The sequence below is a fragment of the Chamaea fasciata genome, unplaced genomic scaffold (genome assembly GCF_029207755.1).
Source record: "Chamaea fasciata isolate MVZ Bird 193981 ecotype frontalis unplaced genomic scaffold, bChaFas1.0.hap1 SCAF_6, whole genome shotgun sequence".
NCBI classification, from domain to species: Eukaryota; Metazoa; Chordata; class Aves; order Passeriformes; family Sylviidae; genus Chamaea; species Chamaea fasciata.
The window spans coordinates 6507471-6533763 of NW_027094091.1; the positions used below are offsets into that span (position 1 = coordinate 6507471).

General features: G+C 39.5%; 1 protein-coding gene and 1 long non-coding RNA gene across 2 annotated transcripts in view; one reads left to right on the plus strand and one right to left on the minus strand.

Moving 5' to 3' along the window:
- Nucleotides 1-824: 824 nt before the first annotated feature.
- Nucleotides 825-4781, plus strand: LOC136290902 (uncharacterized). The gene is made up of 2 exons (XR_010721388.1): nucleotides 825-1111; nucleotides 1730-4781. It is a non-coding gene; the product is annotated as an uncharacterized lncRNA (long non-coding RNA).
- The window catches only part of UVSSA (UV stimulated scaffold protein A), a 44325-nt gene continuing 21836 nt past the window's right edge, over nucleotides 3805-26293 (minus strand). The window contains exons 8-13 of the mRNA XM_066185319.1: nucleotides 18872-19049; nucleotides 17805-17954; nucleotides 12938-13121; nucleotides 11968-12079; nucleotides 7276-7459; nucleotides 3805-4150 (exon numbers count right to left, since the gene is read on the minus strand). Coding sequence (XP_066041416.1) covers nucleotides 4057-4150; nucleotides 7276-7459; nucleotides 11968-12079; nucleotides 12938-13121; nucleotides 17805-17954; nucleotides 18872-19049 — 902 coding nt within the window. The 3' untranslated portion in view covers nucleotides 3805-4056. The remainder of the gene's footprint in view (nucleotides 4151-7275; nucleotides 7460-11967; nucleotides 12080-12937; nucleotides 13122-17804; nucleotides 17955-18871; nucleotides 19050-26293) is intronic.

The window sequence follows — 26293 nt, forward strand, 5'->3', positions numbered from 1 at the left end:
CCTTAACCCCTCAACAGAGAGGATTCCTCATGATAATAGTAAAACACAGGAGCACTTGGCACAGGAGAGCTGGGTTTTTGCTCAGGGCACTGGCAGGCAGAAAAGCAAGGGAAAGTCTACCCAGAAAGCCAAATGATGATGTTTCAGTCACAGACATTTAGAGATGGAGAAACAGATTGTGCTGACGTAAGTCTAGCTCAATTTGCCCAGGCTCTGGTGCAGCCTGTCACCAGTACAAACACTCCATGACCTCCTCCCAGCATGGCAGAGCCTACTTCCGTGAGCTGGCACAGCATTTAGGCTCTGTATTCCCCACACCCAGCTGAGAGGAAAGGCTCAGCAAGGAAATGAATACTTTTCTTTCTCCAATCAGCTTTGAAGAAGAGAATGGAAAGCATCAACTCAGAAACATGAGTAACTAAGGGATCTTTCTCCTTCCTTTCATTCAGGGGCCGCATCTGAGTCCCACACCGGGAAGAATAACTTTATTCCATGGGTCACAATTTGTCCAGCTGCCAAGCAGCCCTAGCTCTCATCCACATTTACTTTCTAGGGGAGGTGCTAAGTTTGGGGATCTTTAAGTTTTTGGATCTCTCCCAGCTGAAGGGTTGGGGAGGTGCTCCTGGATGGAGAGGTTTCAGACCGGTCTGATCTAGGCTGCTGCTTTGAGGCTTTCCCCTTTTTCTCAATTCCGTCAGTTTCTATAGAAGATTTTGTAAAAGAACCATTACTACAGGCAGTGAGAGGGACGCTCCGAGGGCTCTGAATGTACCAGCAGGATCTAATTTCTCTCATTACCCTCTTAGCACCTTTTTAATCCTCCTGGTGTCCCTATCCCACACCCCAGCAGGTACCCAAGCTCTGCCCTGATGTGGCACAGCTGCAGCACCTTGGCTCAGGCTGCCATGAAAACAGCTAAACTGGTAGAGACCTACGAGGAACCTCCCTCCAAACCCTCCAGCTGGTTGCAGGGGAACTGCATTTCAGCGGGGTCTCTTGCCTGAGCTGTGGTGTTGATGCTGGGCTGTGCGTGGCTCTGTAACTGACTCTCCCCCGACCTCTCCTGGCTGATTTGGCTCCAGACCTGCCTTTAATCTTGGCGGACCTTCAGGTAACTGGTGGCTGACTGTTCCTATTGCCAAGATTGTTTTCTTATTTGGGGGTGTGTGTTGCTGCCCTTGTCAGGAAGGACATTGCCCCGATTTTCACCTTCAGCTCCTGGCTTACCTCTCTCTGACAACCTTGACCCTCTCCTCTGTTTTTTCTTTCTTACCTGGCTATGGATTAACTTCCCTCTGCACTCGCAGCACCGTTGAGTCTACCTTGGGCACTGCTTGGGGCAGAACTTGATTGTTTGCAGATGCAAATTCAAGTGTTACTTTCACCCAGGAGCAGAATGCTGTTATCTGTTTGGGGTGTATTTAAATGCAGCTGTCCCAGAGCATCCTAGAACAGACACATGGAGAAATGGCCCTGCAGAAGTTACCAGAGTAACACCCTTCTCTCTGGGTCTGGTGTCCATGGGGTCCTCAGGGCTGATACATAAGGAAGGTCTCTCCTGCATCCATGAAGTTCAGTTGTATTTTCTCTGGCAGGTGTCTAGGGAATAATCATGCAGATCTAGCCCACCCCTTGCCCCAGCCTGGGGACTGTAATCTGCAGAGATCTTTTACTCTCTGTCTAGTTTCCTACACGAAGCAGTTTTAGCTCCACGGTGGTTCAATTCCAGCTCCCACAGGGAAACGGGTGATGTGAGCTGTCTCCCACCAGCTCTCCTACATTTAAGTTGCCGGTGGCTTGGGCTGTCCCCTGAACCAGGACATGGGACTGTCACCTCTGAAGCCGAGAAGGGATCTGGACTCCACGTCCCGAACGTGTGCTCCAGCGGGAGAGCTGTTAATGCACCACGATTGTCGCTGCCTATTCTAAACCAGTGACTTTGCTGAAGGTGTGAGCTCGGGGCGCCGGAGGCATTCCCAAAGGTGTGGCTTTAAATGGCCGATTCTCATCGCTTAAGTACTGCTGTAACATCCTTACCTTTTCTGGTGCATAACCTACAGAGACATGCACATCAGCTCCGAGTAAAAGCATTAATGTGCCCAACAGCACGGGATGACCTCCACAGGCAGCTGCACCACAGCCAGGCATTTGCAGAGTGCGGGAGACCACCCGGTGGTCATCTGCCTCTGCTGAGTACTGTGACACACCTGAACTGGGTTTGTGCTGGCTGGGCTCCTGGGATTCAACACCTCTTGCTTCCGGCTAGAGGCTCTTTACAACTAGTAACACCCTTATCACCCATTTCCACAGCCACTTTGAATGGAATAGGTCTACTTTTGGTTTCCCACAAAACAAAGTTGGTTTCTTTGTTCTTTTTTTTTATCAACAATGCCCACCTTGATTAACTGAAGCCTTTCCCCAATGTGCAAACTGTTCTGTGTGGCACAATCTACTGTCCATGCAGAACTGCTTACAAATCCCATCTGTATCTTCTGCTTACCAATAAAAAACTCCCTACAAATAAATATTTTAACCATGATTGCTAGGAACTTTTTGGTGTTACAGTTTTCTAATAGGAAGTTTCAGCCATACCCAGACTGATAAAGCCTAGCCTCAAGTGAGTTTAGAGAAAATGAAGTCACAAGGCATCGTGCAAAAGATAAGGATGGGCCCATCACCCCGCCCCAGAAACCTCAGAGGGATGTGCTGAAGGATGGCTTTCATTCAGAAGTCCAGCTCACAAGGTCCATACCAAGCTCATTTACATCACTAAACGCTTCGTATTTGAGTGTTGTACGTGTTGTGGCCTTTTTTCATTCCAGGCTTTTCCCCAGGTGTAACCTGGGGTATTATTCAGGTCAGAATAACCACGGAGAAGTCTGCTTACAGTTCTGGTTTTTCCCACCGACACAACCCTGATTTGATTTTCAAACACCACCCTCCTGATTCTCTGGATTTTCTTTACCCATAAAGCTTTATGAAATGTTGCAAGAGCACAATTGGTCACTGTTTCATTCTCTCTCCTTAAGCTTGACTATAGCCAGCAAACAAGTTTGGGAGATTTGTTTAAGTACCCAGCCAAGAACTACAACCCACACTGGATCCAACTGCACATTAAATTCTCTCTGGAGTTAGAAGATTCCAGATGCTTGTGTTTATATCTGGCTCCTTAGACACACTCTGGGGCTTCAACCTGATGTAATTTTATCTGATCCAAGCCAGGCAGTTCACTTGTGCCACTAGTTCAGTGTGCCACTTGAGTGATCTTTTTAAACCTCTTATTTTCACTTCATACTGGAGCTTTTTTGACAGCAGTTAAACTGGAGCACTTTCTGTGTACATCTACAGACTTTCACAATGTGCTGTCCAGGAGCAGTTCTGCAAGATACTGGGATACCATCTTGGGAAGACAAGAAGCAGGCCAGGATGATCTTGGCCATTTCAGCTTTTCATCTGTGCCATAGCTACCAAGACTGACTTAGCTCCTGGAATTCAGTTGGCAGAAATCAAATTCATCATCTGAAGTTATCAGTCGATTTGGATTTTTTTTCCTGTGTACCAAGGTGTTTGTAGAGGTGCTGTAGGAGCTGCTGTGCTGCTTGATGTGGCTCACTTTGTACAGTAGTAGGCTGAGAAAATGCTCTGTGAATTGCCATCCCTGGCAGCAATCAAATTGTTAAGGTATTTTTCTCTGAAGGCATGAAAGTGGAAAATTAAACATGTGTAAGGAGGTATAAACTACATGAGTCCTTTATGACAGGAAAGAACCAAGCCCCAAAACCTGAACAGTTTCCCCAAATTATGTACAAGTCATAAAACATTTCTATTTCGTGTATATTTCAAATAATAATCGACTTTTTAAATGCATTCAATTCTACACCACATCTTTTCCAAAATTAATATTCATTATCAAATAAGTTAAACTTGGAAACAATTTCAAAATGACACCCGTAAAAATGTGCCAAGCAAAGTATTGTAGTGTAAATACAAATATCTTTGATTAAGGGTTTTGCAGTTGCACTCCTGTAATAAGGAAGGGCAGAGGTGATTGAGAATTTAATTCAGTGCATAGTTAAACTGGTTGGCAAACTTCTCGTGCTTCCTTTGGTCCACCCGGTTCATGGCTTTCATGACCCGTTTCATGGCACCTCTGAAAGAGAAACAAAACAATAATAACAGTTATGTTGAGTCTACTCAATCTCAGACAACGTTTATGAATGTTGGGGAATTTGATTAATCACCACCAGGCTTCTGAGCATGGCATTGATGAGGCTGAACAAATTTGGCTTGTTAACTAAATTAGCTGCAGCAATATAAATAGTTTAGTTCAGCAATGATTTTATTAACAGGAGTAAACAAATTCAAGTCTTTCAGTTTAATGGCTGTGTATTCCACCCTCCCAGTGTTATTTCTTAGAGCCACACGGAGCAAGTTTGATTTTCAAAAGCACCTAAGTACTCTCAGGGAAAAAAACCCTAAAAGTATCTAACAAGATCTAAAAAAACTAATACTCAGAAACCCTTATGAAATCTAACCCTCAATCCTGAACGTTTTTGTAAGGAAAGGGTTTGCTGTTCGTTTAATGTGAATTAATTCAGCAACTTCCACAGGTTACTAAAATGCTGTTTCATCAGATGTGGGCTGAGTTAGACTCTTTTGCTCACAACAGCAGCATCCCCATTCCTGAGCAGCAGCTTTTAATCCACAAGAACAACTCTAGTTCAGGGAGACACCAGAGATTATTGTGTATCTGTACAGAGAGACAGGCTTCTGCTGCAGAAGTGCTCAGAGCTTAGCACAGGCAGGACAGTACGTCCAATACCTCATTCACGCATCAAATGGAAATGGGATCTCTGCTGCCTCGGGATGGGCAAGCACCTGAGCCCTCTGCATCTCCTGCTGTGCTTGAAGAAGGCTCTGGAACATTCTTCAGGTTTGAAAAGGAAGTGAGGGAATGAACTTCAGAGCTGGTAAGCTTTCTGGTGCTCCCAAACCCAGTGAGGGCCTGTCTGTCTCCCTGTTGCTGCTCTGCTGGCTGCCATTGCTTCCTCCCAGTAAAGACGTGCCCAGAGATTTCTCTTAGGGAGGGAGTGCAATGCTTCTGAGCTGGATAATTAAGACACCTGCACGTTTTTCCCCCTCCACGAACTTTTGAGTGAAGATCACAGAGCTAAGATTTTGGGGGTGAGGAAAATGATGCCTGGACAGCATGAACAGGAGTAGGAGACTGTCATAAAAGGCAGAGAGCAAGCAGGCCCCTGTATCCTCCAGCTGGTAAGACAGAAAAATGGGTTCACAAATCCAGAGCAGTAAGAAGCAGCAGAAGCAGTCACGAAAATGTTCTGTTGTGAACATCTGCCCCCTCAGAAACTTAAGGTAGCTGCAGTGCAGAGGTGAGGGCACCCTGCCTCAGGAATTTTGTTCCTCACTGGATTCTAAAGTTCCAATTTTTACTGGTTACTTCAGATGCCTCTGGCACAAAAGCTCAGCTATCTGAGGCTGATGTTTGCAGGTGTTCCTAGCTGTCACCCTGCCTATGAAGGGTGTTACCTCCTAACACATCTCCAGGTAAACACCTGGCTACTCTGCTGCTGTGGGAGGTAGAGCAGCTACAGGCTTGGTTTGAGGGATTGTGTCCCATTCAAAAACAGGGCACTGACTGATGTCTCCTTTGATTTCTACAAGTTTGGCAAGTTCCATCACACAACTAGATGGTTTCAAGGCTCACGCTGTTAAGACTCTACATTGTCACAGTCTGCCTTTATCACTTCTGAGGATGTTTCAAGCTGTGCAAGAAAATGAAGATAAGACATGCACCTGGGCAGTGTTCCTCAGCCTCTTTTAGGATCAGTCCCTACAAACTATTCCAGCTCTGCGTCCAGGGTTATCTCCAAGAAACAAGCTGATTTCTGGTTTGGTAACTGTTCTCTGCAATGACTTCATTTCCAAAGCCATTTTGAAACATCTGAAAACAGAGGTTTCTTCTTAATAACGCTCTAAATGGTGGGATTAAAGATTTTCTCAGCAGCAACTGCAATGAAAACCACCATTCTGAAAAAACACCCTGGAAGAGGTATACTTTTAACAAAATTCTGTCAATAAAGTTACCAGAGTAAGGAAAATGTGGTCATGGGTTTGCACTTCAAATATTACCTAATTGGTAGGAGAAAAGTGAGCCTTTAGCAGTGCAGAGTGGCCTTGACACTTTCATGTCATGTAGGTTTTACATTAGCACCAGTGGATTGTGCGATACTGTAAATGAAATGAGATCCCACTTTGATGATCTGTGTGCAATTTCACTTAGCTTTATTGGCAGACTAGAGCTTGGGTTTATCACCTATACATTTCAAGTAATTTGGGGTTGTTATAAGGAGCCAAGGTTATCATCTTGTTTAGTGCTGCAAAGCATGAAACCTATTAAAAACTTGACAGGTTTGATTCCCTATGCCTGGCACTAACACACACTCAAAATCATTAGCAAAAACCACAGTAAACCATGATATGAAATTCTAATCATTAGAACCGTATGTCTCTGACTTCTAACTAAGACCAGGTGACATGAGAATTTCACAGAAACTGTACTATTTCCATAACCAAAAGCAATGTGGCTTTGTTGTTATAACCAGTACATCAGAGAAGGGAAAATTGAGTTTAAACAAATATTGTGTCCTGGATGCTGTTCAACTCATCCAGTATGCTCAGAGAATAACCCCCCATTAATGATTTTACAATAACAACATTTCTTTTTTGATTTGACAACTTTACTTTCCTTTGACTACTTCATTTTTGACATGTACAGCTGCTTCCCATTTGATAAAGACCAGAGCATGCTTAGGCAAATTTATGCTGTAGCCACATCTAAGCAAGAACGGGCATCAGAAATGGTGTTAATAGTGGACAGATGGAACTACTGTATGTTCTAAAGCCCATTTGGGAGTGGCTGGCAAGTTCCCACTTCCACCTGAGCTGCTGTGCCTGATTAATAAATGATCATCCAGAGAAGCCAATCCAGCAATTAAAGTTTTTAAAAAATTGAGACAGGATGAAAAAAGTCTTTCATAGGGAAATTTTGTAAATGAGTTGAAAATCACTCTCAAAGGAATAACCTTGGTTGTCAGTACCTATTTTTTACCCTCCAGACATATGGAAGACATTCTAGCTTGCAGTTAGTCAAAAAAGCTGTTTAGTAAGTGCATGTTAATGTAGAAACAGAAAGTACTATTGAATCAAACAGAAACAGTAATTTAACAGGCTTTAGAGAATGAAGTATCTTACTTATTGAAGACTTTCTTCTCAAGCCGGGAACGAGAAGTGTTAGCCTGTTGCTTCAGGTCTGTGAGATTTGGGTATTTTTGCTTCTTCCCTTTATTTTTCTGTCCTTTTCCATTACTTTTGGACGAACCAAGATCCAGTCCTGTAGCAGCTTCAACTTCTCTCATGAATTCTGGATCTCGCCACTCTGTTCAAAAGACAAAATATGAACTTTGAAACTCCAAACCTTGGGAAGATTTGCAGTCCCCAAAGGAAGAGGTTCTTGTCACCAATGAGTGAGGGCAGAGCCACTGTGATCTCAGTTGCACACACAAAGGAAGGGGAGGATAAAGCAGTTTCCAAAATGACAAATCCTGATGAAGAAGTGCTGCCAGTCTGGGTCAGTATGTATTAGTAGCTGCTATGGATAAAACTATTCTGTAGGAAGACTTAAGGTTTTTCAGTAGCACAGTAGCAAAGTTCCAAGGAAACTGTCCTATGTAGGAGAGGTGAATAAACACAGTGATTATTATTTAGAAATGAAAATGCCAACAATGTAGCTGAGGAATTTATCTGCAGAAATAAATTCTGCATAAGCTTAAAAATGAACTTTAAAAAATGGAATATATTGACTTTTGAGCAGAGTAGGGCTGACAACATTGTGCTTTCTTTTTATCAATAATATTTACTTTAAAACATGAACTGGTATCTGACATCTACATAAAATTCTTGAGTAGGGGAACATGACCCTGTTGCCATGACACCCCTTTTGCATCTGAAAAAGATACTACTTCCTAAGTATCCCATATTGCCTCCGTTTAATTATCTAAATCAAGTTTCTTCTCTTGACAATAGTACAAGTTAATTTACCTCAACAAAATCTTGTTTTACATTTTTTTGAAACGTTAATGTTTCAGAATCCTGCCGCACACTGTAAGTGGATTCTGATCCTAAATGCCACCAGAGGAAAAAGCAATGACAATTTAGACTGTGGACTGTTTGAGGAAGCTGCAGTTTTTCATCTTCAGTGTAGTCTTGTGTATCAGAACAAGGTAGCACAAAGTACAAAATAAAAATGTGGCTGGAGGATGGACATCTGCCAAGAGGGAATTTAGAAAATTTCATTGCATTCTAAAGACTTTGAGCATATGGGTTGGAAAAAAAAAGTAGGAAATACTACTTCAAAAAGAACTTGGTCCAAACTCAGCAGAAATGCCAGAAGACTGCATTTTAACAACAGTAATTGCCAGTCATTTGTCATAGTTTCCTTTATGTCAGTCAGCCTTTCTTGCCAGCAGAAATTGTAACACCAAATGTCTACTCCTCTTACCTAACATCTTTGTAGATATAGAAAAATAAACAGTCCTAAAGGACTATACAACTTCATTTATACACCAAGATGGTCACTGAGTGTGACAAGCACTGCTAACAACATTTCAGGAAGGTCAGAGGCAATGTCCTCACTTAAGAACACAGTGTTAAGGAATACCAGAGCAATTTTCCAAGGAAAGGTTAGATCTAAACTACCATCATACATGAAAGCAAGGACTGATGAAAATTCAACACACCAAGAAGCATGAGGAAAACGAAGCTGTTCAAGAGTTGCACAGGAGGGAGAAAAGGAAGAAAACAGAACACATACACTTGATAGATCATAAGACCTCACAGACTTTTTTTTTTTTTTTTTTTGAAGTGAGGGAATACAGAACAGCACAATTCAGACACAGGAACGATTAATCCAAGATTAAGGAAAACTGTCTAAACAGTTTATCTCCCAGTAATAAGAAGGCGTCACAGTTTAGGAACCCTGTGAATGGAGCAATTGTTTAAACACAACGAAAAAATGCCGGCATCCAGTAGAGATGAAATGAGCATTTGAGTAAAATGAAGGAGCAATTTAAAAGCTTTTGAGAAAAATCAATAGAATGCCAGGGAAGAGCAGGCTTTTTGAGCATTGATGGGCCCCTAAAGCTCTTCATACATTGTTACTGAGTTTAGCAGCAGGGAAAAGAAAATTACACAGTTTGCAAGGGTAGGCGGGAATCAATACTGTAGTTAGTAAAGAGATGCTATTTCACATCTGAGTGGCCAGCGGCCTGCCTTCACCAGCCTGTCCTGATACCTGTTTGTTAACAAGTCACTAAGGGCTGAAAAACCAGATACTCTTCAGGGTTGACACAAAAAATAGGCACTTAATTTGCTCCTGTGTGTGAACTATTGGAAAAGGATGAACGCTGCAGATTAGTGGGTCAGCGTAATCCCACCTGATTCTCTGTTTCAGGACTGAAGAGACCAAAGCACCTTTCTGTGGACATCAGCTGGAGTTTAAAATTTCGTACTAAGATAATAAATGATCCATAGTAACAATGACAGTGTTGTCAAAACACAGTCATTAGCACACAAACCATATGACTTTTATATAACTGTTTACCACTTTAATAACACAAAGACAGAAATAAATCTACCATCCAGCAGGAAGGAAATGCAAGAAGAATTTTGGTGCAATTTAACCATACAAGTGATCCCCAAATTAAAGTGTTTTTTTTCCAAATTTTTCAAACTGCCATCATTAATGATGTTGTCCATCAAACAGTTCCTGACTGTCCAGTGGGCTCCCAGTTGTGTATTTCCCATAGAAGTACTACCCAGATTGGCTTCAAGACCTTTGTAACCAAAAAAAACCCCAAAACCAAACACCACTGAAACCCAACCAAACACACCTCTCCAAACCACAAGCCTCAAAACAAGCAAAAAAAAAAACAAAATCCAAAACAAAAACAAAAACAACAAAAAAAACCAAACTAAAAAGTTGATGCAAATATAAAAGCAAATATAAAAATAGTGAGAGAGGAAAAAAAGGCAGAGGAAAAAAGAAAGTGGATGAAAGTATTTAGTGACATCTGGTATACGTATGGCTTTAGAAACATGGAGGGTTTTGTCCAATAAATTACGTGCCACAGCTTGTGCAGTACATCCCCAGCCAGATGGGATGGACCTTTGTGTGACATCTCAGCTTAACAAGCACACTCAATAACACAAGGAGCAATGCCAACACTGGTTTGGGACTAACAGACACATCCTCGTGGACAAGAGGTGAGAAGCCTCTAACAACACCAAGCTGACACTGTAATAAAAATAAATACTATGACTAGCCTCAAGCAATGGCAATTTCACAGGAAAAAAAAAAATCAATATTTTCAGTCCAAGTGATTTTTAAACCAGAAAATTAGTTTCTAGTTTGAGATTCCAAGAACACCTATCAGTTTAATTTGCCAGTTTTAGTTTGTCATAACTAAGCTGGGAACTTTCCTTTTTAACACAACATCCACACCCCTATCCCGGTTTCCCTGTGACAGTCCAACAGTGTCTGTGCTGCTGGCTGGATGCCAGTTTAGAGCACTTACTCTAGCTGGACAGGAATGGAAACTACCTGCAAATGTAGCACTTTGACACCTGCAAATACCAGAAGGTATCCAGTAATTGCTGAATGTGCTGGTGTGGCACTGCAATCACCAAGCACAGTCACTCAAAGATGGTCAAACAAGTATTAAAGGACACTGGGTGGGTCAATTGTATGTTTAAAGGGACCTTCATTCCACAGAGACCTTTCTGAATACAGATTCTTGCTCTAAATACAGGTAACTGCTCCTCAGGCTCTCTAGAGGTTTTGTGAAAGGTTCTGTAGCTTCATTAATAATATGCATAACTGTCAAACATCAAGTCAGTCAAACCTGAAGAGAGAACTCCTTCAAGGGAGTGTAGTACAGGATATTGAAATGCAAATGTCTAAGGGTAAGGTTAATTAGAATGCAGAATACTCACCTAGAATAAATAGCTCAAACCAGAGAAAACTAAGACCTGCTGGAGGAAGGTAGATTAAAGAAAAAGCTGTCCCCTCCAACAATACACTGTGTCTTTGCTGGATCGATCCCTCTCTCCCATCTTCCTTTGCAGTCCATCAACTTCCAGTAGTTTCCTGGCTGTAGTCCACCAGGTATCTTCTGTCCATCACTAATAGGGTTTAGTTGTACTATTGCAATAAAGTCTCTTATTCCCCTTGGAAGTCTTCCTGCCTGCTGTTTTGCTCATTGCCTGCATTTCTCACCTACAAGTCCAGAGCTGCACCCTGGCTAAAAATGCCCAAATTGTCCCGGGGAAGAAGGAGCCTTCCCCTACACACCTGAAGGCTGCAGCCAGGATGCAAGGAGAATGCCAATAGTTTTGCTGCCCATTCCCAGTTGTTTAAAAAGAAAATCCAGCACTCCCTCCCAATACTAGTGGTGACACAATGATCCTAATAATATTATCATTATATTGCATAAATCACAACTGTTAGGGACCAACAAGATTAGACATCTTTGCAGAAGCATTCAAAGCAAGCATTCAAGAATTTCCCAGGGAATAGGTCCAATCATCCTTGATAAACATGCTCCTTAAGACAAAGGCTACAACTTGTCTGTCTGAGCACTGTTGGGAACATCACAAAAGCCACTGGAAATGAAGCACAAATACAATGTTAACCTTATTCTGTCTACACATGTATATCCATATTTATCACATAAGAAGAACCACAGCAAATGAACTATAATTTAAAATCAATAGGAATGCAAATGAGAGAATGTGGTTAGGAGCAGAACAGGTAACAGGTATTTCCCACCTTTGCCTAGTATTTTTATTATTATTATTATTATTTTAAGATGCTATGCAGACACAGACCTGGCTGGGCTGCTTGCTTCTCAAACTTCATCTTTTCTTCTCTGGCTCTGTCCTCTGCATTTAGAGGAATCCCAGAGTCATCCCGAGGAATTATCTTTCCATGGAAAGGGCACTTGAGAAAGAAAAGGAGGGGGAAGAAAAAATCTCACAGTTTTTGAATGAAAAGAAAATGTTTACACTTTATTCAACACAGCTTAAAGCTAGAAACTGGAACTGAGCAAAAAAACTACACTGGACTCCCAGTCCTCTTTAGAAAGAATCAGAATCACATAAACATAATGTGTTTAATATATTCAGAACCTCAAAGAAATAAGCTCTTTTTGAAACAAATATCCAATTTCAACAGACCAGCTAGCCCATCCTGTCAAGTCTGGAACTAGGGCACCAATGCTGCATCATATATTGTTGTTTATGCTATATCCCTATCCTGTAACAATCTCCTTAAAAGTACTGAAGTGCATTCAGATCCTTCAATCTCAGATAATGCAGGAAGAGCAGGGATACTAGAACAAAGTATTTAAACAAAGTAGTTCTGCTCAATAGTGCTCATAATTTGAGGCTGTGTAGAATTTAGCTTTCATAAAACTTGATTTGTAAATAAAATTTCTTTGCCCTTCAAACATGCAAGTTTCTAGAAACAGTTAATATCAAATATGACTCTGAGGAAAAAAATGCAGCAAAGAACTATATCTGCCTTACTGCGAGGTACTCACACATCACAGTAATAAATAAAATCCAAATAACCTACAACGAATGCCAAAAAAATTTGAGAGTTCTTTAAATGTTTGCAGCTTCTTTACCCAAAGGATGTTTCCCTTATGAAGCACATATTAACAATGAACTTCTCCAATGCAATGTTCTTCCACTCCCTTGAGCTATACATACAATGTGAAATAAATTTTTATGGATGTTTCAAGGAGATCTTTTCCATCCAGCACAGACCTGGGAAGTTGTGTAACTTGGTGCCTACCTTAATCCGATCTTGTCTTTCACACAGAGTTCCACCAGGCATGGGTGCTCGGCATTTATGTTTTACTGGCTCAAACTTGCCAGCAAATGTTATATACCTGGTTTTCAACATTTCTGTTATTTCTTTATTTTCCACCTCTTCCTCTACTTCACTGGGTGCCCAAAATCGATGCTCAGAGGTAAATCTGGGAAAACAACAAATGAAAATAATTCACACACAAAATTGTAAGAAAATACATAGAGATGCCATTATCAACCTGTGCTAAACTCAAATGTGAAAGGAAAGGAAACATTACTAGTGAATTAATAAATCCTAGGAATCTACCAGTCTTTCTTATGGCTCCTGTATTATGAAGGTATTTTTAAAATACCACCAAAGCCTGTCTAGTATTGATTTCCTGTTTAACCTGCTAAGCTATTACAAGTCTTAGCTTTAGTTCATGATCTGACATCCAGAGTCAGTTATCCAATTTCCAGATTCGGTGAATAACTTTGTAATTCTGTACTTAACATTCTTCATAACAAAACACTTCTATGATTAAGCACAGAAGACAGATCAAGGAGGAAACAGTTTGATCTTAATGTGTTTGATCTTATTCCTGATAGCTGGACTCCTGCAGCAGCAGAGAAACAGAAGCTGAAATCAGAGGATGTTGCAATAAACTGAGACCAAGGGAAAGAGCAAACAATCAGCTGAGCCTTATACAGATTATTTCTTCCAGGTTCTCCTACACAGTGTCCATAAATCTAGAAATTATCAGGTGTTCCTCTAGGAAATTAAGATAATCCATTGAAAATCTATTTTAAAATTAGAGACCTTACCTACATTTACAGACATTTCAGCAAACAAAGATTTTCTCAACAGCATTCACATAATTTCATTTTAGCCACCCAAAGCTGCCAACAGTCTGTAGTGAAAAACAGGCAACCCCAGAGAGCAATTACCTGACTCATTTTAGATCCTAATCTTAGGAAGCAATGACTGTCCCTCTGATGGTAAATGTTTCTTTCTCTTAATCATGAAAAGAAATTAGGGTGACCAGCTTAAGCTTAGGTATTTAATTTTAAGATATCTGAAGTTAAAAACAACAATCCCAGCCCAAATTTAAGGAAATATGAAGTGGAAAAAAATACAGCTAAACTAAGGAAAAAAAAAATGCAGCCTGCATGTCTGCTGCTCATGATGAGCAAGATGGAGATACCTGGATGACAGACGTCTTGATAAAGACATAAAATTCCTAAAGTACACCTTATAATCCCTTTCTTCCACATAGTTCTTCGACCCAATCAGTTCCAGAGTTATTTGAAAGGATTTTCTCTATCCATATCAAATTCTCCTCACTCACTAATATCCTTGGGTGTCATTCCTGCTTCTGAGACTTTGTTTTCTGTAGATTGCTGACCCATATATACATGAACACTGGCTTCACTCATCACACCAGTCACAATTTGGCAAAGCACATAAGCCAATACTTGAAAGAATTACTTTTGAGGGCCTGAAAAGTTTTGATTAATTTTATCTAACCAAGTTTTCAGCAGATGACAAGGAAAAAAATAGTAGAAGAAAATATCCGACCACAGCAACCTACAACATATATAGCTGCTGGTTTTAATGCAATAGTTGAGCATTTAAACTACATAAAGAGGTTAGAACTAGGTTAAAAAGGGATTAAGGGAACTCTGAAACATCTCTGTGATTTGCCATCACCAGAAAAATGTTCAACAAAATTCTTGTTAAACAGATTGATTCTATCCAGTAATTTCTCCATCAAATACACCTCATCAGAGAAATGCTAACCTATCATAAACTACAAATAGCTTTCTTCTGGTAAATTACGGGATAAAAGCAAAACAGTTCCAGTGGAGGCTAGTTCAGCAATAAACACAATAATGTGTTTCCACAGATTTTGGTTAAACAAAGGGTTTTTAATTACACACTTCTGCAAAATGTAGCAAACCCCAAAGCCCTGACAGTCTTTTTAAAAAGAAAGCCCAATGTTAGAATGGTACAGTATTTTAGCTTCAGAAATAATGTGGCAAGATTGTACAATAGACAGTAAATAAAAGAATGGCATCAATTTCTTATTTGCTTAGTTTAATGCAATGCTGAAAGCAAGACTTGACTGGCAGCTCTGTGTCACAAACTTGCAGCCACACAGAGGGGAAAGCATTCCTTAAAAAGGCCCCATACAGAATTTTTACATGCATGGCAATCTTACAGAATAATCTCTTAGTAAAATTCTAGTGTCCTTTGGTGGTCTGAACTCCCCTCCCCCTCTAAATTATCAAATTACAGTTACATGAGAATGAAGATGCATTTAACAGTTGTGCATATCAACTCTTCCAGTTAGGAAATAGTTCTATTTAAATAATAAAATATAAATAGTTTTATTTAATAATTTCTCTGTCTCCCTTCCCCTAAATATGCATCAACAAATGTCAAGAATATTAAAATTATGTTTTGCCCTAAGTATCATTGCCCAGTATTTGGGAACTGAACTTAAAATAGCCTGATTCCTACAAATATATTAAAACATATTACTGTTTACTACAAGCATATAACTTATTTTCTCCCAACATGACTTACAAGCAGGTGTGAGAAGAACAAAGCAGTGCAGTTTCCAAAGTTTTCTGATTTCTTGTTTTAAGTTAAGCAACATTATAAACAGGCAGATACTTGTTTGAAAAAATGATGCATTTGACAAGTAAAACCTATTTGTAAGATGGATCAGAAGAGGAACAAATAATCAACTAAAAGATGAAAAAGATCAACACCTCACTCACATTTAGAGGGCTCCTAATCCAGATAAATAACAGAGGCTTCGATGGCAATGACACAGCAATATGTGAGGAGGAGGAGGAGGAGGAGGAGGAATAAAAGACAAGTAATGGTTAACTGAAATCTAAGAGAAAGCTCTTGGAGAACTGCTGCACTCTTTCAATGAATTTATATCATCCTAATTTGTAATCTGACAGGAATCTTATAAAAAATGGAATAAATATAAATTCTAATCCCAGATGCTTACAGAGATCCTGAAGCAAGTGCAAAATGGGCTAATTCAAAGATCCTAGTCACAATCAGTGCTGCACCAGCTATTTTACTCTGCTCCTATGAGTGAGCTGATTTAATTTAAGGAGGAAGGTAGATGAGTTTGGAAGGTCCATGCTATCCAAAGTAAGTCTGTTAAGCTGACATAGCAGACTACACAATTCAATACTGTGCAGCATACACTACATTCTGCCTGCCCCTCCCACACCCTTCAAAAAACCCAACAAAACTTCTTTAGAAAATCTTCCTGGTAGCAACATTCTCACTGTCAAAAACTTCATTTATTGTAAATGCTGTGATTAAGTGCACTGCTAAATGAAATGGAAAGATTTTTCCCCTTCAGATTTTAAAAATTCAAATTCCATACACATCCCTTATGTGTATGTCTATTTTTCAGTTTGCTTTTTTTCTCCTAAGAATCTTACAGAGCCAGTATGGGTGCGTATAGAAACGCTGAAGGAGTTGACCGATAACTACCTTAATTTTTCAATAAGTCTATTTTATGCCTGGGGTCAATGTGCGCAGAGTTACTTAAATTATCTTTAGTTAGATTGGCACACCTGTAGTTATAGACTATACGGTTCAGAAGTGTGCCCTCTATTTTATTGGGAAGCATAAAAATAAAACAGTACAGCACGAGGCAGACAGGCAGTGAAATATGCTTCTGATTTCACTTATGACTTGAATAACTCATTTGCAATGTAAAATAAGGCCTTACTACCTTTTTGGCATTATCACAGACAAATGCTTCTTAAAGCCCTGCTGAAAATTTTTTCATAGGCTTTGAAGAGCCTATACCACATGAGATGGAATCCAAGGCCTGGAGTGACTATGGTAAAGCACTTTTATGCATCAAAATGCAGCAGTTTTTGGTAATTTAAAAGATATTCAGCATTTTATGAAATCAGGTGCAAAGATTTCCTCTTGTTCCTTTCTGCCAACACTGTTTTAGCACTGTGATTACAGGCTGGGGTTTTTTTGTTTGTTTTGGTAAGAAAACAAACTAAGTTGAAGTAAAAGTGTTAATAATATAACAGCTTAATTTGCAACACAGCCAATCAATGATTTTTGCCTTTTCCAAACCAGGTATGGTATACACTGATACCAAAGTTCTGGTGGACTTAAACAAAATTAATACATAGAGGGAGGACTCTGCAACCCAACTTTCATTTAAAAATAAAAAGGTTTTTAAAAGGGTTTTAAAAATTGACTGCTAGAAATAAATTCTGATGTGCACCTACCACCTCTTCGCCCCAGCAGTGCTAAAGCTTTCCCTAAGTCAGTAATGCTTCATGAAACACAAAACCTCCCAGACAGCAATGGAAAGTGAAAGATCCAAATCCAGATCCTGTAACTGCCACCTTTCTCCTGTGTGACTGAATAAGCCTATCAGTTTCCTCAGTTACCACTATGTGAAGTTAGGAAAAACACTTCCCCAGCCCTTCTCCTATTTTGCCTGCTACTTATTTAGATCTTAAAAGTCTCCAGATCAGGGAATGTCTATCACATACTTGGCAGAGCCCTTTGCATAATGAGGTACAAGCTTAAATTGGAGTAACTGATGCCATGCTGCAAACATAAAAAGAACAGAAAAGAAATGTGCTTTGAAGCATCAAAGGATATTTAATTAGTATCACATCTTCTCAAAACAAATACCATTTAAAGGTAGAATTTCTGACTTTGTTTATGGGTCCTACAACACAAGGTAAAGAAGAAAAGTAATTATCAAAAGAAATAGCAGTCACCCCACTGCATGACCTCTGAGTACAAGTACATCTATTTATTTGTTTAATTTGTCTTAAAAGAAAAAGAGCATTACTTGAGAATCTTCCCAGCACCCGGCTGATCCTCTCCCCAGTAGTGAAGATCTAATCCAAAAGGCATGAGGGGTGCTTTAGCTCTTTCCTCTAGTTTTCTTCTTTTACTGTCAGAATCTTCCAAGTTTTCTGTCTCAGAAGTTGCAGATTCACTGGAGAAAATTGATGAGAAGTCAATACAGAACACCAATGACCACAACTTTTTCTTTTTTTTTCTGTTTTCCTTAAATTTTTTAGACCAACACTAATATTACCTTACATGTACAATTACAACTACTTTTACAAGGTTGTCCTTTTTTTTAAAGGAAGACTGTATGACATAACACCACACACTCTCTATGCAGCTCACTGCATGTCCAGTTAGCGCTGGCTAACACATATCACACTGTGGGGGCAGAAGCCCAGAGATCTGATGGGGCAGCAGTGGATCATGCATGCTGTACTCCCACAGGAGCCACAGATGTGCTACTGAAAATCTCAGATTAATTCCAGTTTTCTAGGTTTTGGGGGCTTTCCTAGCCTGTGCAGAAGTATCTTTCCAGGAACATGCCGCTAAGCAGATGACTCCAGCCTTATCCTCAAATCACAGCCAAATGCCAGGCAAGGCTGGAGTTCCACCAAACTGAACAGGATTGGTAACAAATATTTCTCTGGAAGCAATATAACATCTCCAGGCAGCACTGACAGCATAATCACTGGGAACAAAGAGATGTTGAAATTACTTGCTAACTGAACATCAGAATACACCCTATTTAGCTGCAAACAAAATTTACAAAAAAAAAAAAAAAAAAAAGGGGTGGGGGGTGTTGTTAGCAAAGAAGGAAACAGTGTAGTTTCATAAAGGCTATTTACACCAAGTAAGATCTATATTAACTGAACAGCAAAAGATTCCTTAAGATCCTGGTGCAATCACCAACAAAATCCCAAACACTAAGCAATGAATGTAACATCAAAATGAGACCGAGTCAGCCTTGTCAGCTTGCCTGGTTCCTGAATGCTGTTCTGTGTGCTGTCACGACTAATAAACACAAGAGCAAGAGGTTTGTACAAGAACTAAAACAAAGGTGACCTGGCACGAGGAGATGGTAACTTTGGCAGTTTGTCTCTAATAAGCTTCAGTGTGGCAGCTGCACAGGTTGGATCGAGTTCATCCTCATTCCCTTTGAGCTGAGTGCGAGAGCTCAGCGGAGCTGCTCCTGTTGATGCCTTCGCCACCGGGGCTTTTGGAGGTGATTTGGGTTCAAGCCCTGCAAAAAAACCTTGATGTTTAGGAGTAGTTCACTTATCCCACCCTCATAGTTCCACCCAAACAGCTCACAGTGCTGACTGCGTCTTCCTTCTTTCAGTTTACTTGAGACGTCAATCCCACTCAAGAGTGAAATAGAATTATTCAGAGAACACTTGTCTTTCACAGATATTAAACCCTACAATTTGCTGGGAGAAAATACCTAAGCGCTGGCAGAAGCAGGAAGGACAGCCAGAGAGTCCGTCCAAAAGACAGGAAATGCCTGAGCTGCACCTGTGGAACGAGCCCTATGCAAGGCAGTACCACACACTGATGTTCAGCACCAGCAGCTCAGTGGTGGGATAACTTTAATTACTTTTTACAGCCAGATTAGAGCCTCAGCATGGACTGTAAGGATGCAGTCAGATAGGCTGAGCAGTTAGACAGCATCTGCCTCTACCTGCTGAGCTGGAGGAGCAACTCCATTAGCCTGTAGTAGCAACAAGAACTTATCAGCCAATGACAGCTAGAATTGGAAAGACATGATCCCTCACACTAATGTGATCTGTCCCCTCAGAAAGCCTTTCTATAAAATAATTTATTGAAATGCAAAGTCTCATCCCTGAAAAAAGATCCCTAAATTTTATACAAGAAGTCATAGTTTCATAAACCTAGAATTTTCAGCAAATTATCTGAGCCTTCTTATGAAAAGTAACAAAAGTTTATCTAACATGTTTTGGCTATTACTTTATTGTAACTTTTAACCTTTTGCTCAGTTCTAACCAGCCCTGAAGCTGCATTCAGAAATATTCTTGCTTTGTTAGTCATTAAATGTCTCGCAATATATTAAGTTGAAAAGGAAAAGCTAATGCTGTATCTGTGGCCAGCCATTTGAGTAGGAAATTGCAAGACCCCTAGCAAGAGGCAGGCTTGCTACACAAAATATTTTTATTTAACAGAATAATGTATTTTCCATGAAAAAAAAAGAACAATTTGCTGTGACCCATCTTAGCAGCCTATAAGGTCTCCCAATTCATTTTGATCTTGATTTGTTTGCATCACTCATTCCCTTTAACCCATGTGGTGCAACTGCATGGATGGCATCAGCCACAGGCCAAGATGCTGAGATGGCAACCTTTGAGATCCAGCCCCTAGGAACACATTTTCCAAGTACCTAGATCAAGAGCTGAGTCCTTGTGCAGGGCATGACATCCAAACCTATTTTCCAAAGCTCCAAGCTCAGGGTACTGAGAAGGACACCTGTAATTCCTGGACAGCCTCTCCCCAGAGACAGCCACAATCCTGATTCAAAATTCAGAGTCCATCCTGCTGCTGGCTGGTGCTGCTGCTGCTGAGCACATCTGGCACTGCTGCTCCCTTACTCACTCCTGCCCACACCACACACTAATAAAAGCTATGAACACACTACTTTCTCCAAAGTCAACAAGCTTTTAAAGAACATTAGCCAAAAAAAAAAAAAAAAAAAAAAAAAAAAATCCCGAACAAACAAACACACACAAAAAACCCCCCAAAAAAACCCACTTAAAGGGCCAATCTCTGCACTGGAAAACAGTCTCAATATTAGCAGAAGGACCAGGAATAAAGAAAATGATAATTAAATATAATAGGATGGACCTCAGCAGATCGATATCTAGGTTAAATAGTGAAAGAAATTATTTAATTACACTTATTAAGCTATGGACTTGTTGTTCAAGAGGGAGAATGGTGCCTCCACAAAAATGTGCTTTTAAACAACACTTCAGTGACACAATAATGCATGACTTTTGAACTTATGCTTCTGGAAAGGGGGCAGGGCAGGGCTCCATCTCAGAAAGAGAAAATGCCTTTCTCAGGTGCTTTTATCAAAGTGAAACTGAATTAAGCAAAAACATTGCTGTAAACGCACTTTAGAATCATCAGTATTTGGAGAAGTAAACTTCCTTTAATGACAGAAACAGTTCCAAACAGGGCCTTTGGCATCAACAAGGTTAACTGAGAATATATCATAAACTATCTGTAATGTAGAATTTCTTAGACTGTATTTAGTATTTAAACTTTTTCTTCTTTTTTTTAAGGACCCTTTCTGAAAAGCATTGTTTAAAGCAAAGGTTTTGAGACACCTGTATGCGTACAATTTACAATTAGTAAAAAAAGTCAGAAGATAGCAGGCTTGTGTCACTCACCACACCTCTCATCTTCAGAGAAATACGTGCTCAGAAATAAGTTCTCAGAACACCCTATTTATTTCCAAATTTTTCCCTATGATGTTTACAGGAAGCATGATTTTTTGTTCTCAACACTGGTTTTGTTCAGGAGGAGGGGAACAGCAGAGACAAGCAGTCAGCAACACATAGGAAATGCAAGAGAGATAAATGGACAATGTGACATTTAGACAGATAAAAATCACATCTGGAAGATCAATATAGGAATTCTTAAGAGTTACAAGAACAAAGTATTCTCTCATTGATTTCTTATTTTAAACTATTAACAGAGAAATAGGTAAAAGTAGATACACCAAGACATGGATAACATCACCTCCACTGTGGAGTTTTTAAAAAGTATTTATGAATTAAAGTAGTTTTTGCTAACAAGATAAAGATAAGAGTGATCAGGCAGACAGCCCCAGTAGAATGGTGTCCAATGTCAGGGTGGGGTTGCTTTGTTTCGGTTTTAAAATATAGATGGGATTAAGTACAGTTTTAAAAGTAAAATTCCTCTCCAGAATTCTGCTGTTCTGTGCGGTTTATTTAACAAGTACAGTATTGGGCTCAAATTGTGCCAATAGCAGCTCTGAGAATGAATCATAAAAGTGTTTAAATCCCTCTTTTTGTTTAAATTGACCAAATGGCACCTATTGCCTGAAGCAATAAAGTAGCCCGTGTTCACAAGATAAATCAATAGAAGGAAAGAGAGAGGCTGGGGTTTCAGCTGAAGTTAGGCTGCTGAATGCTGACATTATTGATTTTAGCTAGTTCAGCTGGCCTTGTAATTAAAATGTAAATTTGAGAAAGAGATTATGTCCTGACAGAAATGGTGGGATTAAGGGGAGATAAAAGCCCCTCAGTGAAAATTCAGAGAAAAAGCAAGCCCAGGTTTCCTTAGCTGTGTGGATTTAGACGAAATCAAGCTACTTCAGATTCACTGAAGTCTAATTGAAAAAACGGAGATAGAATATAAACAAGTATTAGGGACTTCACCTTTCCTGAAAAAAACCCATAATATTTTCTGTTCCCCATTTGTTGAATCTTAGTCAAGCCGAGTGTACGTGATCTATATTAGTACAGACACTGTCCCAGATTGTCAGGAAAATCCAGCAGTTCAGGTACAAGATTTCCCCACTTACTCTACTGTGTTCACAATGCAAATGCCTGCTGGTATTTTACTCAGGAAGCACAATAAGCTTTGGACTTTGCAAAGCTTCCCAGTGCCTTTGAACGTAGCTACACTCATTTATGTGAAATCTTGGAATTCTCATTTGGAAATTCAAATCAAAGAAAAAAGATAATTATGGTAGTTAACACGAAGAGTTCACTAATATTACATGAACACTTAGTTTGGCTGACTAGAATTACAGAATATGTTGTTATACTGTTACCTCTCATTAATTAACCCTACTTATTACTGCTTTACAATCATAGTAAAGAACCAGATTTATATCAATAAAATTATATTAATGTATTAAATATACATTATATATAATATACATATGTGTATATATATATACATTAATTATATTAATGTATTAAATATACAGTGTTTATACCAAGCCCTTTCTATACCTTACACCCTGACTTTTTAAGCTTCTTTCTTATAATTTTGCATCCCTTGGCCATTGTATAGATTCTCTGAGGGATACTGCTGTGGCAAACTACTTGAAAGTGTACCAACATCTTGTGCAGTGAGTATTTATTTCCAAGAACTTTAGTAGAAATCAAGTATATCTCATATCCTGTTAGATTTTTTTGGGAACCTTATTTACATAGAAGGACCTCTCCTGAAAATGAGGAAAGTTTCCATGATCAGCTGATTAGTATGAATCAGAAGAAATATCTACAGACAAGACTTCTACACGGATGCTGCAGTATTTTGTTGGAAGGGATATTCATCCTTTTTTTTTCATAAATGTGAAAAGTTAATCTTCATTCCAAATACTGCACGACAGTTTTACTCATTTATTGTCCTAAGTGTAGCTAGGTCTCTGTAGGTTCAAGCTGTGCTAAAGGAGGTTCAGGTTGGATATTAGGAAATATTTCTTCAATGAAAAGAGCAGTTAAACATTGGAGAAGGCTCCCTGGGGAAGTGCTGGGCTCACCATACCTGGAAGTATCAACAAAATGAGCAGATGTGGCAACTCTGTGGCTTAGTGGCCATGGTGGTACTCAAAGGTTGGACTTGATGATTTTAGAGATCTTTTCCAATCTTAATGATGATTCTGTAATTCCATATAGGACTTGTATTTATGCATATACAGGTACATCAAAACACACCAATACAACGTGGCAATATGCTTTTACCCCTTAGAGAAGTCAGGTGAAAGCCTTATTTAGCTTAGTGTAATTCTAAGTCTCAAATTCAGCCCCTGACAACAGTGCTTCATGCACTTTGCAGGTTTGTTTCTGCTGTGGTCTCCACTGAGCTGTTTCTCCACATCCTTCACATGCAAGGAGAATTCCCTCAGAAGTTCCCGATAAATCAAACCCAGACAAACTGAGAAATCACTGCAGTAAGGAAGGAAAACACTTAGGTATAACTTTTAATTTCCATCTAGCCAGCACATGTGCATCTGTTTAAGGATTCAACAGCAGCTACTTAACACACAGAAAAAATATGACTGAGATACCATCAGATTAGGAAAGGTAGTCTGGGGACATCTAACCCAAAAAAAGCACATCACACTGTGAGGAAAAGAGGGAAGAATTTCAGAAATGGACAGAACTAACCCTTGGGATTTTAGAACTGTAGTTTTGATTTCCATATGAACGGAATCTGAAGCAGGCTCCAAGATGCAATGTGAACCAGTAAAGTAGCTATCAGAGACATAAAAACACTCATCTTAAGCTCAAACACAAGAGAAATAATCTTAGTAACCAGAGTAGAAATAATGGTTTGTGACTGCACAGTCATTTCCAATGTAATTTTGGATAAAGATGAAATTTGATAACCAACAGACTGCTTCCACACTAATAGTCCCACGTCAGACTGTTTCCTCATGTCACCTCCTGTAAAACAGCAATAGCACTCCCCTGTCCTCAAAGTATTTTTACATGGGTAATTAGTGCTTGCATTAAGACACAGACAAGAACTACCAACTGAAGAGGGTGCTTCGAACTAGAGCTGAGAATTGTTCCATTTTCACGTGGAAAAGTACATCCTTCAAAACAAAACACTTCCCATGTGGTTCAGAGCTCAGCTGCAAGCCAGGCCAAGATCACCAAGGGCAGGAAGAAATATCTCATCCTTTGGTATCAGCCAAAAATTCAATTCTATGGGACAAGAACAATGTCAGGGGCTGCACAGTTCCATCCCTTACTTCATTCACCCTAAGGCTTTATGCCAATGGAACCAACAGCTGACCAGCAAAGGCTAGAATGTGGAAATTCTCCAGTGGAAACAAGATTTTATTTCTCCCTAAAGTTTTCCTTTAAATGAATAATGGCTCCATTTTCCAGGGCTCAGCAATACCAACCATACAAGGGCAGGCGGTATCAGCAACATCAGTGCCCAGTGGCGAGATGTGAGCAACCATATGAAAATTATTTTCAGTGCTGTTTCTTTTTCAGCTGAATATTCCTCCTTAGCACCACACTGTATTTAAAATGACCGTGTGGTCCCATAGGAGGGCTGGCCTCTTGTCAGGCTGCAGACATCAGATGAAAGTGTAAATAAGGATTATACAAATGGGAGGTCATTAAAATTCTGGTAATGCTAATTTGGCATGACACCTCTAATGGGTTATATCTTCACACTTCAATTATCTAATCACCTAAATTCTTTTAACAAATTTACATTTCATTTTATACATCAAGATTCAAATTGACTTGTTCAATTCTGCCTCCACCCAAACTGCACCCATGCTCAATTCAACTTCTGCATTTAATATCATCACCAATTTTGAGATTGTAGTTATAAAGCACATACACACAGATAATACAACTGCATGTGCCTATATACTTACGCATAGAACTTTCTATTCCATCTAAATAAATTTTCATTTTTAGTAAATTTTTCAGCTCTAAGGAGAACCACAAAATTTACCTTGTTGGTAGGGTACATTTTTGTGAGAGAAGTGAAAGGGAATAAAGTGACATTTAAATCAATAATTTACATGTCACGTTTCAATCCATTTCCACAGTTATGTTTTACAGCTTTGTTTTCCGGTTTACTGTAGCAAGTCAATCTGGCTTGTTCAGGAAAAGTAACAACAAAAAGGAAAAAAGCTTTTAACCATTCACATCTTCCATGTAACACTGGGATTTGATTTTTCATGGAAGGTTTAATGGTCCAGCTAGAACATTCCACTCACACAGACTTTCATTTTCTAAGCTGTGATTTTCAGCAATTCTGAGTTATTGTCAGACCATTTCCTAAACTGGGAACTTACACAATAGCTTTAAATGGCAGTAAGTAAAGCTGAATGTCTTCAGAAGCATCAGAAAGGCTTAATTTCTTTCAAAATGTTATTTTTAAAAAACACATCAGATAAAGAACAGCCAAGTGGGACCATTAGCTCCTACATAATCAGAGGTATACAAAATGAGAGAGAGGTTTTGTTTTCTGATTGGTTGACTTCTTCACCATAATGCATTTTCCTATCAGCAATAGTTTAAATACAAATTGGGAATTTCTTAATTCATTTTATATAGATTTTTAAAATATCCCTGAGTAGACAGCAGGCTTCTTTTATCCTTTCCTATAAGAAGGAATTCATATAGCAGCCAAGTGTTGTGTTAGTGTGATACAAAGGGTGGTAAGACACTTTATTTTTAAAAAATGTGTGTCCATGAGGAAGATGGAATAAAAGGGAAGAGGTGAATTCATTTCAGTTCCAGTGGAAGCTGGCAAGTATAAACAGAACTTTTGCATGTTAGGATTACTTAGGCTGATGCTAAAGACATGGAAAACAAGTTCCAGGTGGTAGCTGCAGCCTGACTTTTATAAGGTGAACTGAAGAAATGGGAAAAATAAGCATCAACAGGACTGAAAAAGCCACAGCACAGCACCAGTCTTACACAAATACTCATAGGAGCAAGACACTTCTTACATGTT